This window comes from Lactuca virosa, chromosome 7 (genome assembly GCF_052849685.1).
Source record: "Lactuca virosa cultivar CGN04683 chromosome 7, Lactuca_virosa_CGN04683_v6, whole genome shotgun sequence".
Taxonomy (NCBI): domain Eukaryota; kingdom Viridiplantae; phylum Streptophyta; class Magnoliopsida; order Asterales; family Asteraceae; genus Lactuca; species Lactuca virosa.
Genome location: NC_136432.1, coordinates 66127868 through 66151154, shown reverse-complemented (window position 1 = coordinate 66151154; position 23287 = coordinate 66127868). Strand labels below are relative to the sequence as shown.

The 23287-nt window shown below is 36.4% G+C and overlaps 1 protein-coding gene across 1 annotated transcript; it reads left to right on the top strand.

Annotated features, from left to right (window-relative positions):
• The first annotated feature begins 3372 nt into the window (after positions 1–3372).
• On the top strand, positions 3373–8400 carry LOC145126278 (uncharacterized). Its single transcript, XM_079061677.1, has 13 exons — positions 3373–3787; positions 3880–4059; positions 4166–4235; positions 4613–4809; positions 5018–5093; positions 5173–5256; positions 5606–5685; positions 5927–6056; positions 6203–6262; positions 6365–6415; positions 7138–7296; positions 7393–7525; positions 7964–8400. The coding sequence occupies exons 2-13, from the start codon at positions 3899–3901 to the stop codon at positions 8134–8136; spliced, it is 1374 nt and encodes a 457-aa protein (XP_078917803.1). The 5' UTR covers positions 3373–3787; positions 3880–3898; the 3' UTR covers positions 8137–8400.
• The last annotated feature ends 14887 nt before the right edge of the window (positions 8401–23287 follow it).

Genomic DNA, 23287 nt, shown 5'->3' with positions numbered 1-23287 from the left:
AAAAAGTATATCATTTACCTTTTTCATATATAACCTTGACAGCTATAAAGAAATACAATACCACAAAGATATGTAGTTACACAACCACTAGAATTATATATAATTTTCAACAGCTTGCTTATCATTACACCATCATAATTTCATCATAATTTCCTCATAATTTCAGATTCACCACATCATAATTTCGGATTCACCAATTTTGTTTTTGGAAGATATATAGTAATTAATCAATAATTTTTTTCACTTCTTGTTTTCAAGAATCAAGAAATAACATGCATGCTCCCATGGAAATTTTAAGAATCAAGAACATGAAAATTGAATTTTAAAAGAACAAAATTATCAAGTTCTGTTGCTGTTGTTTATGATGCAGAAAAAATTATCACTTCTGGACAATTTTGCCCCTGAGTATGAATGCAGAAAAAATTAGAACAACAGAAGGAAAACAAACATGTTCCTGCGATCGTTGTTGATGGATGTTGTTGCTGTTGATCGCTATTTCTGTTGATCGCTTCCTTGATTGATGTTGCGGCTATTCACCAATTCTCTTCATGCGATCGATGTTCTTGCTGTTGGCCGATGTTGTAGTCGCTGGAAGTTAAACGTGGGAGGGATGATAGCAAATCTGATCGCAGTAGAATGTAGGGCAAGCGATATGTTTTTTTGATTTTTTTCTCGGTCCGTCAAGTAGAAAACAAGGACCGAGTCCTCTCTATTTTTTGGACCGACTCCTAATGTTGGACCGAGTCCTTGCAACTATAATCAATATCAAACGTGCCAATTGGTTTTTTATGGACCCAGTCCCTCTTTGGACCCAGTTAGATACAATATCAAACGACCCCTTATTTCTTACCCCCCTTTGGATTGGGCGGAACCTTGCTTTATTGCTGGGGCTTGGACCCGTTCATGGTCTCTTCTTCTGGGCTTTGCGTTTATCCTTAGGTCGTAAGGGTAAGATCCCTTTTTATTAAAAAAGTCTTGCCTTTTCCGTGTTTCCGGGGGATGCTTCTTAGGGTGCATACGGGAGTAGGGTGATTCTTGCCATATGTGCTCGTTATCATTGTTGTATTTGTGGCTATGTTGTCAGGACGGGTTCATTGGCCGACCTGGTGCTCTGTGGGTTGATGCCCATACCCCATTAGTCATGTCATATAGATAGTATTATTAGCTTACTATAATTTCTTATGCTTTCATTGTATTTTCACCCGTTTGTATTCACACACTATGAGAAAATTAGTTTTATTAAAATCTTATTGTATTTTACTATCAAATAAAGAGTACTAACTTATTATATTTTTATTGTTTTTCTTACCTTAATCTTACTGTTTCTTCAACTTGTTCTCTCCTGATCACATATAGAAAATATAACAAGGAAAAACTTAGTATAATAATAATAGGAAATTGAGTAATCTAACCATTTTTTAATGTTTAGAAAAAATTAACCAATTTGTTTTAGAAAAAATAACTACTTTGTCTGGAATGAGCATTCCGAAATAAGAAAAAACATTTTTTTACTGATTCCGGAATGACATTTCGGACAACTGTTCACATTTTGGACTAAAATTTCAGATTTCGAAAAAAAAATACTCTGGAATTTCAAGAAAAATTCCAGTATCCAAAAAAAATACCGAAATTTTGAGAAAAAATTTGTTTTTTTTATTTTAATTTAATAAAAAGTTAAACAAATATAGTAATATGAACTATATATGATATAAGTGCATAAAAGCACATATTTTATTGAAAAACGGTGATATTAAACTCTTAGAATTGACATTTCGGACATAAATTGTGATATTTTTTCCAAAGCAATTAAGAAAAAACACAAAATAATTTTGGAATTTGAAGATAAAACCCAGAATAGAACATTCTTTGAAAAAAAAATGAAAAATAGTTCGGAATGTGAACAATAGTTAGAAATAATGCATTTAGATTGTGGTCATTTTTCAAAAATCAAAAAAGAATTTGTTATTTTTTTTTTCAAAAGGCTCATTTATATGGGTTAAATTATTCAATTCCATATAATAATACTACTAAAATTAAATGTTATAGAAACAATTAAGTTTAAAATTTCGTATAGTTTCATTATTTTTTTAGAAAATTTCCAATTTTATCTAACACATCAAAAAAACTTTTTTTTAATTGTAAAGGCTACTGTAATTTATTGATCGTTTTTTACGGATTAAAATCCTAATTCTAAAAGACTAACTGATATTTAACCTTTTTAGAAAGAATGGTTAAATTCATAAATAAGAAAATTGAAATATTTATTTGTAGATGCAGATTCAGACCAAAACTAGACCAGAGTCCACTATATAATAAATATATAAAAACGGAACAAAATTAAAAATAATAAAAAGTAAAATTACATTAAAACTTTGAACTAAATGTCATTTTACAATTGTTCTCTACGAGGTCTCATAATTTGAAAGCGGTTCCTAATATGCTTGTTTATAACTTTGGAAAATCCATCTTTTTCCAATCGTGCAATTTCGTCAATAATTACAAACTCATCTGAAAATTCAATTGTGCAAATCCAAATTCAGAAGCTTCATTGCAAAATAACATCTCTTCATGGTTGCGTGTTGCAACCTGTAAAACCAAAGTCAACTTCAATAATTGATAAAACAAAGGAAAAAGTGATGCATCTTCGTTCTTACCGTCACTTTAGCAAGGTCGAACGTACAATTCAAGTTACTGAATCTTTTATTTCTGTTGCATATGAGTAGGGTAGATAGAAAATATAGAATATTGATCCTATCTTTATAACTAAAATCATTTGGCTAGACAATCAACCGACTTTTGTAACTTTAGTGAATCAAAGACACAAATAAAAGATGTGGATTCAAACATACAACTAAGCAATTCAAAACTTATTTCCTTAAAATGATTATCCAACTTTTAACATGTTTGTTCCAAACAAGATTTTTTCTCTTTCCATATATTGCCTTTATTGTAGATACAATAAATGCTATATATAATAAAAAAATATCAGTTAGAGGCCTAATATATTTGTTTCAAATAGCTTTTAGCCTAACGATATTAGATGTTTTTTTTTCTTTTTGAAATCGATGGTTCAACTCGGGTCTGAAACGTAAATTACGTTAATAGTAGTTTAGGAATGTATTAGATTTACTGTTTTAAAAAAAAATTAAAAAATTAAAATAAAAATAAAGGCTATATATAGAAAGAAGAAATATGTTAATCAACAAAATTGTCAATACCAATAATGAGAGGGGTGACATTGAAAATACACTAAAATAGAAATGCTCACCATCCACCAAAGCATGTCTATCTCCTTTCGGCTTGAGGCACGTAACGTAACCGCATGTTATTAAAACTACATTTATTCCACAGACGTCATAGGAATGACCGGATCACATTGGTTAGTATGGGCGGTTTTTGACGCCTACCTTCTTCCCGAAAAGATCTCATTCCAACTCTCTTTCTCTTTCTCTTTCTCTTTCTTATTCTCTCACACACACCGCAGACTCAGCATCACTAGTGCTGAAAAAAGTGATCAAAGATACCGTCTGCGTTGAATTCCACAATGCCTTACTTTCCATCCATCTTTCTTTAATCCCACGCAATTCAATTGTCTTCTGGATTGCTTTACCTTTATCACCATTAACACTGCCTTTTAAGTTTCAATCATCGCACACACACAAGAACATTCGAAAGAATCTTGAGAATTAAGGGTGTTTCCCAAGAATTCACTTTTTTTTAATGTTTTTAGTTGATTCATAGATTGATATTCAAGATTTTTTTGAAGTTGATGGCTTCGTTTTGAAAGGTGTTGGATCTTGTCTCATTCTTCTTCTGTATTACTAAGATTTCAAAATTAAAAGTTCTAGGGAGTACTTATGTACCTGTGTTCTTCTCTAGCTTAAATAGTTATAGCATCATGGTTGATATGGTGGCCGGAAAAGGGTCGTCGTCGACGGTGGCTCTAGGGAGGGGCTCTGTCTTCTTTTATGGCGTCGGTCATATGCTCAATGACATAACAGCTGCGTGCTGGTTTACTTATCTTTTGGTTTTCATGACAGATATCGGATTATCCCCCAGGTGAACACTAAATTAAACTAGAATCTGATAATCAATGGATCGTTTTCAGATTTTTATCGGATTACTTAGAAGTTATATTGTGTTGATCCTGTCTTTTCTTCTCAAGGAATGCTGCTATTGTCATGCTTTCTGGTCAGATAGCTGATGGATTCACTACCATTTTTGCTGGCGAACTGGTATCTTAGAAAACCAGATAATATAATATTTTACAAGTTTCCATTTGAAAAAAAAAAAAAACATGAAGTTTTCAATATTTGGATCGATATATTGTATAATGAAACTGCTTCATTCAGTTCAAAACTTCATCAAGAACAGAATGCTGTGGTTTTCATTCAATGGCTAGTTGTTTCTGTTGATAAAATGTATATACTTAATTTTATCTTTTTTGTGGGAGAAAACATTGCAATTTTTATCTCATTCACATCAGTCCTATCGGATGCCAAAGTACAACTTGTTCTACCATGTCTTGTCCTATGTAGCAAGTGGGCCTTTATGTTCTTGTTTCATGGTAGATTTAATTAACATCTGTTTGTTTTTTCGATGTTTATCATAGATAGACAGGTTTGGGCATTTTAAGGTATGGCATGCAGGAGGTTCGATTCTGGTTGCCATTTCGTTCTCTTCTGTATTTGGAGGATGCGTTCCTTGTATTATTTTTGGCAATGAATCTACTTGGTTGCAAACAATTGGTTATAGCTTTTTCGCAGCTGTCTTCAATGTGGGATGGGCTGCTACACAAGTCTCACACATGTAATCTTGTTTCTCTTAGGCTCTTATGTTGTGTCAGATATGTTTAAAAAATATTTCAAAATGATGTCACATGTTGGGTAATGAAAGTTAGATATAATGGATTTAGTTTGTTTCATTAAGTACATGGATAAAAAATAAGCACCATCTTACTTTTATGGGTATAAGTCATTGTGTTATGCACTTGCTAATGGTTGCTCAATTTAATTAGGTCTATGGTGAATTGCATCACCCTTAATTCGACGAGCAGGGTCGTGCTAACTAGTTGCCGGAACGCGTTTTCAATGGTAAGTGAATTTTATAGGAATAAAAACATTTGATTACCATGAAATTGTTCTATGATAAGAAAGTAGTGTTATCTTATAGGTTGCCAACCTCAGTTTATATGCGGTTGCCTTCTTGGTGTTCCACATTTGGCCTTCGAAAACCACGGACGAAGTTGAGAATCAGGTATTGAGATGAAGGCTTTCGTTAATTGTTACCCATGACATGACATGACTGGACAAGACAAGATTGTATTAGATGAGAGCAGACAAACTTTCTAACTCTATTTTCATTGATGAGGGTGAAGAGGGCATTCAGTTCTTTTGATTAGACAAGAGATCAAGAGAGAGTCATTTTTGCCATTTTGGGTGGGACAAAGATTTGTAATTTTTGTCTCGTTGACATTAATTTAGTGTCAGTCTTATGCATGTCAAACAAAGTAGAAAGCCTTATGTTTCCATATAGTATAACAAAAGGAACCGAAGAGTCTTTCTCGACTTATTGCCCTTTTTTGGATTTCATTATTGTCTCTCAGTATCGTTGGATTGCGTACTCATCAATATTCATTGGATGCTGCTTCGTGGTTGTGTTTCACATTGGGACAAAAGAGCCGAGGTATTTGACCATATGAATTTGTGTACCTAATTTACATATCATATTATATGATCCAGAGTGGGCCTTTAGTGGTTGTGGTTGCCAGAAGAATAACCTTTTATAATCATAGCAATGTTCGCAACAATTTCGATATTAAAATCATGAATTTTAGTTTCAAAAGAAAAATGTTTTCATTTTTATATCGGTATGTTCATATCAAAGTACTTTGGCCATAAAGCTATTGAGATTTTGTTGTTTGTAGATTGAAGGAAGACTTTCATGGGGAGCATGGTTATCAAAAGATAGCATGGACTTATTGGTTTAAGAAAGTTCTATACTATCAAGTTGCTCTTGTCTATGTGTTCACTCGGTTAATAACTAATGTTTCACAGGTTCGATATCATTAAGTTGTTCATCTCAAATATCATAACAATCAATATATTTTCAGTTTTGAGAAACCATGCATGTAATTTGAGGTTTTTATGCTCTTTCAAGAATCCCGAATTGCATAACTTTGGTTTATCATTGTGGACTATAGGCATTTCTCGCGTTCTATGTCATCAACGATCTAAGAATGGTCCAATCTTCTAAAGCATTGGTACTTATATGAACCTGGTGATTGATCATCACATTTTCTCTTTCACCACAATATATGAATCATGTGATGCTCACTTTTGTCGTATTAACTGTGTTTTGGTAGATTCCGGCCATGATCTACATTTGCAGCTTCATTGTATCCATTCTACTACAGGTTCCATTTTGAAACTCATTTCTTGATATTATGATTGAAATTTTTTTAATTTGGAGAGTCAGAGCGGATGCTTTGAGAAGTACTCGAATGACTCTCCAATGTCAAAGATTCATGATTTATGATCGACACATGTTGACTTTCGAGAGTCAAAGCCTATGCTTTTGATTTTTACCAGGTGCATTTAGTTTAAGAAGAAAATTTATGTATCCCTTTTGAACTTCGTAAGAAATGACGCGATGCGAAATCTTGATGTTAATTTAGAAACGTACTATTTTCACATGAATCTTACATTTATTAAGTACATGGTTTGACTCTGAAATGTCAAAGGTTCTTAATTTACGATTGACATATTTTGACTTTCAAGAGTCAAGTATATGCTTTTAGATCAGAATTTTGAGCCGGTGTGTTTAGGTTTGAAGAAAACTAACCATACCCATAATGAAAAACCTTGATGTTAAATTAAAAATATTTTTTCACATGAAATTTACATTTGAGAATACTTGGGTTGACTCTACAATGTCAAAGATTCTTGATTTATATGATCTACAGTTTGAAATTCCAAAGTCAAAGGATGAATTTTAGCATTTAAATTTTAATCTGTCAATATAGTTTTTCTGAAGAAAACTAACCATACCTGTAACTTCACAATAAACGACATAATGAGAATTGAGAAATCTCGATGTTAATTTAAATAAATCTTGACTTAAACACGTAATGTCTAGGAGCTCACATGGACTGGTCAACGCCTGAAAGTCTTCTTTTCGGTTGGAGGTGTTTTGTGGATACTTTGTGGTTCAGCAATTTTCTTTATGCCAAGCAACACGAAGAAGATGATGTACTTACTTTCATTAGTCATCGGCATTGCAAATGCTCTAATAACGGTATACCACTTTCCATATATATGCTATATATACATCTTCTCCGAATACTATTTATTTAAAATTTTATTTAATCAGTAATCATATATCACATGATAGGTTACTGGGGTAAGCATGCAAAGCTATCTTGTTGGTGAAGATGTCAAAGGTTGTGCTTTTGTTTATGGATCATTGAGTTTCCTTGAGAAGATGTCGTGCGGCTTTGCTTTATGGGCACTTGAATCGTATCAAAGTAAGGCCTTTTTTTTTTTTTTGACTTAATTCGTCCTAACTTTTTACAAATTTTCCATAATTTATTATTTTTCTTCCATTTCCTCACAAGTGTTGTTGATTTAACAACAGTTTTAAAAAAAAAAATATCTTTTATCCTGACAATACTTGGTGGGAAAAGAAGAAACAAGACCCTAAGTACCGGCCTTGTACTAAAAAAGAACAAAAAGGATATACTTTGACGTTTTTTTGTTGTCAAAGATGTTAAACAAAAATCGGTATGAATTTGCCTAATCTTGAGGAATACTTGCAAAAGCCCATATTAGATCTTAAGCAAATGTCCATCTTTGAACATCAAATGATGGTGAATTTTAATTAGCAATCAGTCAATCCAAGATCAACTAATTTAAAATAAAAAATTCAAAACTATCGGTTCTTGATGATAGTGTTTATTTTGCAGACACCTCTCAACCACTAAAGGAATGCAATCCTATATATTCATGTTTTTCGGTTTCAAGATATGGATTCGGTCTTGTGCCTGCAATTTGTGCAGTTGCCGGAGTGGTTGTGACATGCACCATGAAGCTCGAGAGGCCCCGTTTAAGACCTTTGAAGGTGCCTCTCTTGCAATAGCTCTCATAATTCTTCTTCTTCTTCTGGTGTTAAAGCTGATTGAAGTTATGAATTTACGTCGATTGATACGATCTTGATTGGAAATGAAGGGTGGATTCTTGGAAATGTGAGCTATGAAAGCAAAGTATATGGAGTTGTGTATTAAATCGTCCAAGTTATATTGCATTCATGTAAAATTTATTTTTTCAATTGGTTTTATATTGGATAAAGGTTATATTAACAAACATGATTTTTTTTAGGTTATTTCTAAGAAAAACAAAATATTTTCACTTTGTCTTAAATTATTATAATTATTTTTATAATCTAAACTTATTCATTTATGATTATGGAAATCAACCATACACTGGTGAAAAATATCATTATTCATTTTATGGTGAAAAATATCATTATTCATTTTATGGTGAAAAATATCATTATTCATTTTATGATTACAGAATAATAATAAAGTGGAAAATATAGTTTTTCATTTATCATTACAATATAATATCATTATTCATTTTATGATTATAGAATAATAATAAAGTAGAAAAATATCATTATTCATTTTATGATTCATTTATAAATAAATCAAGAAAATATTCATTTTTTCGACAATTTTAGTGAATATCAACAAAATCATCATAAAAATGAATTATCAAATTGTTTTTTCGAGAATTTTTTTTGTGAATCATGTTATATTTTATTCATCTATTGATTCATTTGTTTTGTTCGCCAAAAAATTATGCCGAAAAAAACTTCTTACCTTTCTACCAAAAATATTTTTCTTACCGAATATATATATATATATATATATATATATATATATATATATATATATATATATATATATATATATATATATAGGGCTTGGTTAAAATACGAACGACATCTATTTTGCGGATATGTTTGGATAATGTTATTCAATGAGAATGACTAAGAGAATAGGTTGTTTGGTAAGGTGAATACGTTCAACGTCACATAAATATCATCATTATCATGCATTGTTACTAATATTATGTGAGGTTAAACGTATTCACGTTACCAAGCAACAAATTCTCTTAGACATTCTCATAGTATAGCACTATCCACACGCCATCATAATATATATCTATCCACATGTGAAACTAACTCTTTCTTTCTCTCTCTCTCTCTCTCTATCTCTTTCTCTCTCTCATTATATATATATATATATATATATATATATATATATATATATATATATATATATATATATATATATATATATATATATATATTAACACACACAAGTTGTTTACCCGCGTAACAACTAGGTTAATTAAGCCTATATTTTAGTAAAATTTCATTCCCTATTCACGAAACCTAACTCATTTGAATTAGGAAATTAAAAGAGTTTAGCATGTATTTTTTTGGTTTTGAAAACTTCCAAGCTTTAGCTTGAGTGTAGACATGCACTGCTGCACATTCGAATCCTTCAAACCATGGTCTAATACCAACTTGTAAAATGTTGTTGTTTTAAATATAGTACTCATATGATTAATAAATGAGTGATCAAAATTTTCTCAAAAAGAGGTAGTATACTTTTGCAAAATATGATACTTTTAGGTTTATTATAACAAGATTGAAAACACAAGGGTTTATTTGTAAAATATCTAAAGCGAAAGACTTAATTTAACAAAATCGATAACGTCTCATACTAAATACTACACTCCACTCTCTTCTATTACAATACGTTGCTTATACCTAGTGCACTTCCGATACATCTCCTAAATAAATTTCTAACTACTATTTCAACAATTTCTGACACACAGAACGATCACATTCCAAGATGCTATTTTTTCCTCATTAGTCGCTTAGCGTGCCTAAACATATCTCTCATAATAATCAAGTACGTTGTAGTCCTTTTCCAAAGAAGGTGAAACCTGTTACGATCTTGAGGCTCTGCGAAGTAGGTCTCGCAATTGTAATGAAGCAAATCATCCATAAAATTGGTTGTGACATCTTACAATCCTTAATGGTAATGTTCCAAAACATGACATAAATAGAGTTCAAATTAATATCAGAACTCTTGTTAATGCAATCCCATTATCACCAGATATATTCACATTTTCAGGATCTAGAGGTATCCCTTCAACATGCCAAAAAAATCATTTTAATCAGCAGATAAATGACCACAAAGTCACCACTCATTTTGTCATAAATAAGGACATACGAGATATAATTAGATTCCTTGTTTGCTTAATCCGTAAGATCAAAATAATACTTTCACTAAGAAATATCAATATCAAGTTTAGATTTGGCGATCATTTGTCATTTCACAACACCAATATCCTAAAAAACAACATCTAACACATCTAAATCCATAATATGGGCATGATCAAATCCAAGGTGCATCGACTTTTTGTCCTCTTCCCAATTTGAACCTTGGGATCATCAGGCATGTCAAGGATTTATACCTTAACAACGAGAAAATAAACAAACATTAGATAATGGTATGAAAGAATTACATGCGTCACAACAACATACTCGAATTAAGAATCCATGTAATTGCTATAAGGGCCTTGATAAATATACAAAGTATTGTCATAATTAAACCATTCAATATCATATCACCCAAGAACTGACATCATCATTAGCATTACTACCTTAAGAGTCACCCTAATTACTATCCTCTCTACAGACTCGGTGCTAGAATGTGGTCGAAGTCACATGAGTGAAGTAAAAAGGTATATGTTTTGGTCATTGAAAGGGAACCGATCATGATCAAGAGTATACTTCTTTGAATACTTCTTCTTAACAACTTAGACGTGTCTAAAAGTAATCCTCCCATTCTTGAAATATTAACACTCACACATGTACTTTTAAAACAAAAAATCATGCAAACACTAATTTTTTTTTTACATCTATACATTAAGGGTAAGCGCAGATAAATAATTAAAACATACCTAAGTGTACATGCACCCTAGGATATAGGTTTTAACAATTTATAGAAACCTACTTTAAAAACGAACTAAATAAGGATAAAACACTAACCGCTTGTTGCTTTGATTGAGATCTTATAACTGCCAGCTCTTGCAACGGATGAAGAACCCAATGGAGAATCCCTTTAATGTACTCAGACCCAAAACTCCAAAAGGAAAATAAGGAAGAAACCTTTTGAGAGGTTATGATTTTCGAACTCTAGGGTAGAGAGAGAAAGATATATATATATATATATATATATATATATATATATATATATATATATATATATATATATATAGAGAGAGAGAGAGAGAGAGAGTGTGAGAGAGAGAGAGGGGAGTGAACGGATTTTAAGAGGGAATCATCAACTAGGGTTTGATCCCTAAGAGTCTATTTATAGGCAATAGATAAATCCTTAAACATTTCAAATTCTCCAAGATAATCCTTACCTTATTCAAAACCTTCTTTATCCCTATCCAAGGGACATCAAAACTGCCCCTTACCCTCTTCCAGGAGCTTATGGAATATTGAGATTAATCTCTAGGATTTAATTAATATTCAAACACTTTTAATTAATTAAAACAATTTAATTAATTCTAAAAAATTTATAGTTAATCTATTAATCACTTAATAAATTAATACCTTATTTTTCTCCATTTCCTTATTTTTAATTGTGTTATGACGTCAACATAAAAGGAACCTATTATTATTAGAAATATTACCAAACAACTAATAACCTTGGACACTATTTTCAACAGTCTTCAATTTGGGCAAACCATTAACTTTTAAGGTCTAATACTTTCGTAACAATCAACAGATAGTAGTCATCCAATGCAACTGCTAAACTCTGATCAGAATCAAAATTTACTCCTTAGATAAGTAATCGATTATTCATTTTTTTTTTCTAGATAATTGTATGAACATGAGACATGTATAAGGGTAAATCTCAATGTTCAAAAATTTATTTCCCGATTGAAGATTTATGACGATCACATCTAACTTCTAAATCGAACACATCAATTTAGTCAGGTGTCGACCAAACACTTCATATGTTAGCATAAAATCATCGAGGGGCCCATAGATATCACCTCCTAGTTACAAGAATGAATGAATAAACTTTGAATGCATAGTTTTTGTGTACTCGTCTTACCATACATGGACACGCCCTTTTATGACTACCAGTGATGCATAACATTGGAGCACACCAATGCATGACATATTTTTCAAACAGAATTCCATATATATATATATATATATATATATATATATATATATATATATTTGAAGAACAAATATATTCTCATCATCATAGAATTCTTGTGACTTGATCCATGTGTTGGAAATGGGTGCCCAATATCATAAATAAATTGGTATAACTTTGAGAATAATAACAAAGTCCTTTTTGGGTTGCGCTCAAGAGCTAAAATAACTAGAATGGATTTGGGAGATTGAGATAATTAGTAAATTGATTTATTACATGTCAATAAATCAATTAGAATTAGTTTGGAATTAATTGGAATTAATTAGAATTAATCAGGAATTGACTAAAGGTGCAGGGACTAAATGTTAATTGTTCAATAGTTAAACAAGAGGAGAATTCTAGAAACCCTAAAAAGGGTGGACAGTTTTGGGGCTTATAGGAGGCTTTCATAATCTATCCTTTTAACAGATAAGGAAATGATTTGAATTTGGATTAAATTTGATTTTTTAGTTGATTCAAATATGTTTGCCTACAAGATGCCTCAGCTATATAAGGAACCCTCTGTCCTTTAAAATTTTTGATTAAACCTTCCCCAAGGTTGAGATTATCATATTTCTCTAGTCTCTTTCCTTTCTCCTAAATATTTTAGGATTTTAGTCTTTTGAGTGTGAGCCATTAGAGGCATTCTACTTTTAGTGCTAGTCATTCTAAGTGATTGCAAGGAGTTCAAGATCTTCAAGTGGAACACAAGCATATATACGATTATACTTGAGAGGTTAGTAATCATATCCCTTTCGATAGATTAAATTTGTAGTTTTAAGAGTACGTTGCTATAATAGTAAAACATAGATCCTAGGGTGGATGCATACTTAGGATTCTTTTGAATAATTCCGTTGCCTTAATCTAGTGTTTAGTTTCATACAAAACTCATCAGTTGTATTAGAGACTTAAGTTTTTGTTATATGTGCAAGATTTAAAACTGACAAAAAATCAAAAATCAAAGAAACTTGAATCACAGGACGTTGCATGCCCTAGCCTGGCGTGGCATCCCCTGCTGAGTTTTTGGTGGTTTCGGATTTTTGAAATAATTTTCAAATTTAAGGTTTATCTTTAGTTTTAATTGTTATGTAAATCTATTAGAATCTGTATAATTAAAATAGGAAGATAAATATGCCTAATTGATTTGAAGATATTGATAATGATTTAATAGATTAATTAATTAAAAGCTAATGAAAGATAATCAGATTAAATCGCATACTTTTTAAAATGTTTAAAATACACCACTCATAAAATTATAAAGGTTTATAATAGAACATGATATATATATATATATATATATATATATATATATATATATATATATATATATATATATATATAATACCTTACAATAAGTAAAAGAAAACTTTACAACATGTGTCCTCAAATGTCTAATTAATGATCGTTAGTCGAATCAAGAGTACACCTCATTCATGATGTCATACTATAAGAGAGGTATTAAGGAAACGACCTATAAAATGACCGTTGAATGAATGTCCTCTTCATTTACCGCTTTTTTACGTGGTGGATTATCATTAGTCGAAAGGGTTCGATATGATGATGGCTCGTTAAAAGTATAACATATATACAAGTACTAAAAACAAAATTCCCGTTCTTAGTTATTTCAGGAAATGTGAATAGTTGCTAATCTATGATTAACACATATTATTCATTATAAACACTGTTTATGGAGTTGTATGGATAATCGTCACATAAATTTAAGATGTAAAAGGAAAATGATGTGGACTTGTGGTTGAGGCTTATTGATGAAGCATGCGTGGATAACCGACATATCAATTTGAGGTCCATGACATAGGCAAGGGTCACACGTTCTTGCATGGTTTGGTTCACCATCATATTTGTGAGACCTCGATACCCGAAGCACACATAGAAGATGTGCAAATCCGAGATTAACATGTCATTGAATAAGCTTCAATGAATCTCAAAGATCTAGGAGTTTCATTGTAACATCCCAAAATTCAAGACCAAAAATTTCATTTTTAAATAAGTTATTATAAAACCATAAGTATAAAAAACATCTGTAATAAAATCTCATGTCAAAACCAAAGTGTCAATAATCAAAACATATTATCATGAAACCATATCAGAGTGTAATCCCAAAGATCTCATGTGCGGAAAACATAGTGTGATGCGTTGCGATCAAGCTGACTCCTTTCCTTAGAAAACGAAGTACCTGAAACCAAAACTGAACACCGTAAGCACGAAGCTTAGTGAGTTCCCCAGAGCATACCCCACACAATCCAAATAACCACATAATCCATATCAGCCATAACAGCTATATAAACCGTAACAATCACATAAGCATGCATATACACATATAAAGATACCATGGAAACCCTCCAAGGTCTTATTCACATACTCACATAAATCATATCAACTACACCAGCCATGCATATAAACATATAGGGAAGCCCTGGAAACCCTCCAGGGTCTTAAACCGGGTGCCATGGGAACCCCCACATGGTCTTAGCCTAATGCCTCGGGAACCCCCCGAGGTCTATGACCTAGGATGCCAAGGAAACCCTCCAAGGTCTTACACCTAAGTGCCTCGGGAACCCCCCGAGGTCTTGACCTAGGATGCCAAGGAAACCCTCCAAGGTCTTACACCTAAGTGCCCCGGGAACCCCCCGAGGTCTTCCATGCAAGTATCACAAAGTCCACTAACATATCACGTACCACAAAATCAATTAGCATACTACATAATCACTAGCATACTCCCTTATCACATAACCAGCTAACATGCAACATAATACAACTTCAACTAGTGTATCACATATCATAAAATGGGTCGGCATTGGTGCCTTAGACCCATTGGTATGCTGAGGAGACTCACCTGGCACTGCTGAAGTCCCGAAGACTCAATCCCACACTGCTGAAGTCCCGCAGACTCAACCCCAGCTGCTGGATGACAGATTCCCGAAGTGTCAACACCAAATAACACCCAATTAATAATTGGGTTCCACTACATAACCATAAGTACATACTTTGGATAATTACTACATTACTCCAAGCTTGGCTTATTTAAGCCCAAGGCCCAATCCTTAGGTCCAAGGTCAACTAGGAATCAAAGCCCGACACATGGCCCAATTTTCCAAATTGGGCCCAAGCCTATACATGATCTTATTCTAAGGACCAAAATTATATAACCATTAAGGCCCAAACTACGGCCCATCTATGGCCTAATTTTCCAAATTGGGCCCAACTCCCATATGGGCCTTACCTCAAAGCCCATTAATTATTTTAGGCTATTTGCTTGATTTTGGATGGCCCTTTAATAACCCAATAATCAAGGCCCAATAGAAAGGCCCCACTTAAGGCCCAAGTGAAATTAGGGTTTCACATAAAATGATGATTAGGGTTAAGTTTCCAACTTAACCCATTAAGGACTTAATCCACTAAGGACTTAATCCATTAAGTCCAATATTTCTTAGATTAATCTTTGCCAATGATTATTATTTAATATTTCAAACTATTAAATAATTCTCGTGTGTGTGTGTCCCAATTAATTCTCAAAATTAGGGTTTTATTGGCATTAAGGTTTTCGAAACCCTAATTAGGGTTTGCAACCCAAATACTAGCCCATTTATCAATTTGTTGGGCTTTTAGGTCAATTAGGGCTTTATTGGGCCTATTAGGCCCACTAGAATATCATTAAGCCCATTAGTCACATGCTTGGGCTTTTAGGTCCATTAAGCTTCATTGGGTCTATTGGGGCTTACAAGGCCCATTAGGGTTCAAGCACCCCAAACGAATAAAACTCAACGAGGCAAGCACACCGCCACCCGACACGGCGGCCGGTGGCGACAGCCATCACCCTACGGTGGTGGTTTTGAGATTTCTATTATTATTCCGACATGATTACAGTTTACAATGCAAAATCTCCAAAATAACACACACACTCACTAATACAAGCACACATGCTCACACACAAAACACACACACACAGGCACTCTTCACGGTGGCTGGTGGCGGCAGAAAGCGGCGGTAGGGGGCGGCAGCAAGGTAATGGCCACCATGGTGGGCTGCCATTGTGGTTTCCATGCTTTTTGGTCGACAGAGAACACACACGCAAACACTCAAACACCAGCTAAGCGCTAAAAACTCCCACCATCAAAGTCACCCTCGCGGCGGCGCACGACAGTCGGATGGAAGGCGTCGACTGCAACCGCTGCTCGGAGTAGCGGCGCTCAACAGCTCTAGTGACACCGGTGACCATGTCTGAAGGTGAAACAGGAGGAGGAGAAGAGAGGGAATGTCCGAGAGCGACAGCGGCTCAGCCCCGATGTCCAAAAGCAGCCTTCATCTTCAACGGGGCGAACACACGGTGGTTCTCGGCTACGACGTTGGCGGTGGAACAGCGATTCACAACGAGAACCTTCGTCGACGACCATAATCTGTCGTGGTCTTGGCTGGTTGGAAGAGCAAATGGAGGGGGTCGAATGGTTGATGAGGCTCCACTTAGCGGTGATTGAAGAAGGAGAAGGAGGACGGTCCTCGGAGTCGGTTCCTCGGCGGTGGTTGCTTGGCTGATCGGGAACGTGGTGGCGGTGGCTCTGGTGAGGGGGCATAAGGGGGTGACGGCTGCTACATAAGGGAGGGTTTAAGGTTAGGGTTTGACTGATAATGTGGCTATATACCCGACTCCACTTAGAAGTTTTCCATAATGGCAACAACAATCCCTCCATGCCCCCTTTTCTTTCAATATTAGGCCATAATTTACAAAGCAACCCCCCAGCATCCAAAATCCTTTCACAATCAGTCCATAAGTTACCATTTGAACCCCACCATCTAAAACCCTTTACAAATTAGGTCCGAATGATCAAACTTCAGCCATGTTAAGATTTTTAGTCCCTCCTCCTCACATTCTTTTCAACTTAAGTTCCAATAATTACCACGAAGCCCCTGACTTCAAAAATTCTTTATAACTAATCCGAAAATTATATTTTTAACCCCCTAAACTTTCAATTATTTATTTTAGGGAAACTATTCGTTCATTAATTTATATATTTATCTAATAAATAAATGGGTGTTATAACTCTCCCCCACTTAAATTAGATTTCGTCCTCGAAATCATTTCTTACCATCCCTTACACGCCAACCACTCAAGTATCATGGCCACAATCCTGGGCACACCCTGGCCTTCCCAGGGTAACCGTGACCAATCTTCGCAAGACCTAAAATTCTCATATGAACGAATTTCTCGCAATAAGATCACATCTACTCCGTCAAAAATATGTTGTCTTGAGACGGCCTGAGTGCCAGAAAGACCACTCATAATGGATCATTATTGTTGAATCTAGTCCATTTATCCCTCAAAGGACTACTCAACTTCTAATAGCATGCGGCTCCCACTAGAAAACTGAAATCACAGACCCAATTATCCCTGCAGATCACTTATACTTGGCCAAGGCTCAGCTAATCCCGCTGTGAGTGACTTGTCACTTCCCAATCAACCAGTTATTCCGCCGTACTAGCAACCTAAAACACAATTACTAACATTGCCCAAACACTGAAACTGCCCGAACACTGAACTGCCTGAAGCAGTATGTTGCCACATGGTTGCTTTCTAAAATCTAATGAGACCTCCATGGTCTCCATTCGTTCACCAATTATCTGAAATATTGGGTTTCTGACCGGCTGCGGATCCAATGGACTCCCACTTAGTCGCCTCACACGACTTCTGAACGAAATCCTTCTCTGGAACTAGTTGCCACTAGTTATCATGTCACTGTGGCTCTAACAACCTCCTGATCTAACCGATCGGGTCCATGCATCGAATCCTGTCATCATCCAATCCAAGACTAAAAGTGATTGATACCTAACCAATGGTAGCCTTATATCACAAACGACCTTAAGCAGTCCATTGTTTCCCTGATCTCATAACTGTAGTGACGTTCCTACCGTCTTATCACTGGCTTAACCAGATCTAATACCTCTGGGGAAATCCATAATCCAATCTGTGTATTTCCATATCCTCACTGCTGCACCCAAACTGGTGGGTACTACTGTTCCTTCCGCGTCCTAACAACGCACTCATGCTATCTACCAACCTAGTGAATGATACGGCTACACCCGCAGACTTACAACAATTCTAGCACTAACTGACCGCTAGTGAATGCTACGGCTACCCCCGTAGTCTTACAACACTTTCCACACTATCTGACCACTAGTGAATGCTACGGCTACCCCCGTAGTCTTACAACACTTTCCATTCTATCTGACTGCTAGTGAATGCTACGGCTACCCCCGTAGTCTTACAACACTTTCCATGCTATTTGACTGCTAGTGAATGCTACGGCCACCCCCGTAGTCTTACAACACTTTCCAAACCGGGTCGAACACGCACTTGACCTAACACACCAATGAACCTGAGTCCTAACTGAAGCTCTAATCTTGTTCCCAAAACCTGCTGTCTGAGAGTCTCGAAGGCTGTCTGCTGCTCAGGCCCCCAACGAAAGGCCACCGACTTCTTGGTCAGTCGGGTCAAAGGAACTGCAATCTCGGAGAAGTCCCGTATAAATCTCCGGTAATAACCTGCTAGACCCAGGAAACTCCGAATCTCGGTTGGAGACCTCGGAATCTCCCACTGCATTAAGGCCTCTATCTTGGCCGGATCGACCATAATACCCTTCTGGTTGACAAGGTGTCCAAAAGATTGCACCTCGCGCAACCAGAACTCACAGTTGGAGAACTTAATAAAAGTCTCTCCCCCACTTAGATCCGACTAAGTCTTCACGACATGCGAGAATTGAAGGATTCCCAATCCTTCTCGCTTTCTAATATCCCATTGATGACAACCTGTGCTTACCAATGCTGGTGATCAATCACCAGTTACACCCTAAGATCGCCCATCCTTTGAAATCTTGAAGAGTACTCTTGAAATCTGGTCCAATCTAACACCTCAATCCATCTCCCATGGTAACAACTAGAGGCCTTAGCCTTTACCCTAAGTAACGAATCCTCATTCCTACTTCAAATCTTGCAGCACCACTGAACTCTGACCGAACACAACCCATGAGAAAGTGCATTTCTCTTGAACATCCAATGTCCGAACACTTATACATCTTACACCCGCAACTGTCACTATCCTCTTCATGCTACCAGTCCTGTCCTAGCAACGGTAGTGCATTGAACTCCAAAGTTCATTCATAGATAATTGCCGACCATACCTGAACAATGATAGAACCCCTGAACGCTGACTTCACTGGAGAACTATCACTCCAACCTTGATCGACTATCCTCTAAATAATACTCCTGCATAGATCCCGTCAAAGATCCGAAATTATAACGGTACGCGCGGAACCCACTCCGCAAGATGTGTCCCTCTGTGGGTTCATCAAGGACCTTTGGGCATGCAGGATGGCATATATGATGCTTGATAACCCAAACACTATCAGGAAAACCGACCCGTGGTCTAACTTATCCAAACTCACTCACAATTCCAAAGCGATACGTATTCCCAACATCCATCTAGAAGCAATAGAAGATGACCTACCCGCAACATCTGGAGGAATACTGATCACCCTCAACTGTCATGATCAACCCTGCCACACCCGTAGCAGCCTAAACCCTTGGAGTTACGAACTCCCTCGTGCCCTTTCTCGTACCCGTTGCACTGAATTCGACCCTGCTGGCCTTTCGCCCGATGATCATAAGTCACGGGTCTCTTCCCGGGACCCTCTATTATATGCACCTGGCATGAACCTCTCTTTCCAGGGCGCTCCAACCAATATCGCATCTATAACTCCTAGATATCATATCCTTCAGGGTCTGACACCCTATCACGCTCACTAGCTCACTTGCCCATGGCTAAGCTGCAACAACTGGAACATCCTCTGTCCCCAAACCGGGTCACAAACTCCTCCCAAAAGCTTCTTAGATTCTCCAAGACTCACACCGATTCGAGTATGGATCCTGTGCTTTCAGTAGTACGTGCCCAATACTACCTTCCATACCTATCCATACTTTCCTCAGCAATCCTCCCGAATCCTCCAAGTCACTTCCTCAAGCTGGTACACCCAAGTCTCACTGAGCCTCACTACTAGCCCACTGAAACATATCATAGGCTTTCCTAGGTTCCCCGACCCACCCAGTCCTCAGCTACTGAAAGATTCCCAGTAATGTCAACTGGCTACCTCGTGAATATAGCCACATGCAACAGAGATCAGATAATCCTTCGAGTAAAATACCCATCCCTAGAACGGTTGGACTCAAACAAGATCTGCGCAATAGGGTCAAATCTATCACTCTGGGATTATCCAGCCTGTGCCCCATGTGACGTAGCATATTCACCTAGTAGCTAACTCACATCACTAAGAGTCCCACAAAGCACAAAGCAAACAACATTCTTGCAATAGCACTCCGATCCAAAGAACTGTCATAGAACATTCTGCCCACATGTCACGACTCGTGCTGTCCACATCCATCCATCCTCACTGTCGGATGCCTTATGCATGCAAATTATACACAGAACATGATCTAATAGACTGTCGAATAATAGACTCTACCCTAGGACCACAACCAAATAAGGAACAAGAAATAAGGCCAAATCTATCATTCTAAGGCTATAAGATCCTAACCGTGTATAATTTTAAAAGCATACACGTAACAGATACTAATACCAATAATCATTCTCATTCTAACATGGCATCAAATATTCCCAAGGCTACAAGCATCACATATCAGGCCAATCTATTGCTGACTACTCAGCACTAGCATGCAAGTCTACCAGCTCATGCAACATATAAAGGCATCTCCCCTAGCCCTAACTAGCATGCGATTCACAGATTCATAATCAAATCATAACAGGCAACATATGTGGGTTTTCTGGGAAACTTACTTGAGCTCGACTGATTGCATGCACCACACCCTTTCTTGTCTTAGAAATTCTTTACTTAAAAACATTTCCTTTTGAAAACTTTACAGATCCTCAGTTTGAGTTCAGACTCACCTGAAAGTATGTCCGAATCCCTCAAACCAAGGCTCTGATACCAACTTGTAACATCCCAAAGTTCAAGACCAAAAATTTCATTTTTAAATAAGTTATTATAAAACCATAAGTATAAAAAACATCTGTAGTAACATCTCATGTCAAAACCAAGGTGTCAATAATCAAAACATATTATCATGAAACCATATGAGAGTGTAATCCCAAAGATCTCATGTGCGGAAAACATAGTGTGATGCGCTGAGATCAAGCCGACTCCTTTCCTTTGAAAACGAAGTACCTGAAACCAAAACTGAACATCATAAGCACGAAGCTTAGTGAGTTCCCCAGAGCATACCCCACACAATCCAAATAACCACATAATCCATATCAGCTATAACAGCTACATGAACCGTAACAATCACATAAGCATGCATATACACATATAAAGATACCATGGAAACCCTCCAAGGTCTTATTCACATACTCACATAAATCATATCAACTACACCAGCCATGCATATAAACATATAGGGAAGCCCTGGAAACCCTCCAGGGTCTTACACCGGGTGCCATGGGAACCCCCACATGGTCTTAGCCCAATGCCTCGGGAACCCCCCGAGGTCTATGACCTAGGATGCCAAGGAAACCCTCCAAGGTCTTACACCTAAGTGCCTCGGGAACCCCCCCGAGGTCTTGACCTAGGATGCCAAGGAAACCCTCCAAGGTCTTACACCTAAGTGCCCCGGGAACCCCCCGAGGTCTTACACCTAAGTGCCTCGGGAACCCCCCGAGGTCTGGACCTAGGATGCCAAGGAAACCCTCCAAGGTCTTACACCTAAGTGCCCCGGGAACCCCCCTGAGGTCTTCCATGCAAGTATCACAAAGGCCACTAACATATCACGTACCACAAAATCAATTAGCATACTACATAATCACTAGCGTACTCCCTTATCACATAACCAGCTAACATGCAACATAATACAACTTCAACTAGTGTATCACATATCATAAAATGGGTTGGCATTGGTGCCTTAGACACATTGGTATGGTGAGTAGACTCACCTGGCACTGTTGAAGTCCCGAAGACTCAATCCCACACTGCTGAAGTCCCGCAGACTCAACCCCAGCTGCTGGATGACAGATTCCCGAACTGTCAACACCAAATAACACCCAATTAATAATTGGGTTCCACTACATAACCATAAGTACATACCTTGGATAATTACTACATTACCCAAAGCTTGGATTATTCAAGCCCAAGGCCCAATCCTTAGGCCCAAGGTCAACTAGGAATCAAAGCCCGACACATGGCCCAATTTTCCAAATTAGGCCCAAGCCTATACATGATCTTATTATAAGACCCAAAATCATATAACCATTATGGCCCAAACTACGGCCCATTTATGACCTAATTTTCCAAATTGGGCCCAACTCCCATATGAGCCTTACCTCAAAGCCCATTAATTATTCTAGTCCATTTGCTTGATTTTGGATGGCCCTTTAATAACCCAATCATCAAGGCCCAATAGAAAGGCCCCACTTAAGGCCCAAGTGAAATTAGGGTTTCACATAAAATGATGATTAGGGTTAAGTTTCCAACTTAACCCATTAAGGACTTAATCCACTAAGGACTTAATCCATTAAGTCCAATATTGCTTAGATTAATCTTTGCCAATGATTATTATTTAATATTTCAAACTGTTAAATAATTCTCGTGTGTGTGTGTCCCGATTAATTCTCAAAATTAGGGTTTTATTGGCATTAGGGTTTTCGAAACCCTAATTAGGGTTTGCAACCCAAATACTAGCCCATTTATCAATTTGTTGGGCTTTTAGGTCAATTAGGGCTTTATTGGGCCTATCAGGCCCACTAGAATATCATTAAGCCCATTAGTCACATGCTTGGGCTTTTAGGTCCATTAAGCTTCATTGGGTCCATTAGGGCTTACAATGCCCATTAGGGTTTCAAGCACCCCAAACGAATCAAACTCAACGAGGCAAGCACACCGCCACCCGACACGGCGGCCGGTGGCGGCAGCC

Excerpts from the sequence above, each read along its gene's own strand:
- LOC145126278 (XM_079061677.1), top strand. The coding sequence starts at position 3,899 with ATGGTTGATATGGTGGCCGGAAAAGGGTCGTCGTCGACGGTGGCTCTA. Across the intron at positions 6,263-6,364 it reads TCCAATCTTCTAAAGCATTG|ATTCCGGCCATGATCTACAT; the intron begins GTACTTATATGA and ends GTGTTTTGGTAG. Across the intron at positions 7,297-7,392 it reads TTGCAAATGCTCTAATAACG|GTTACTGGGGTAAGCATGCA; the intron begins GTATACCACTTT and ends ATCACATGATAG.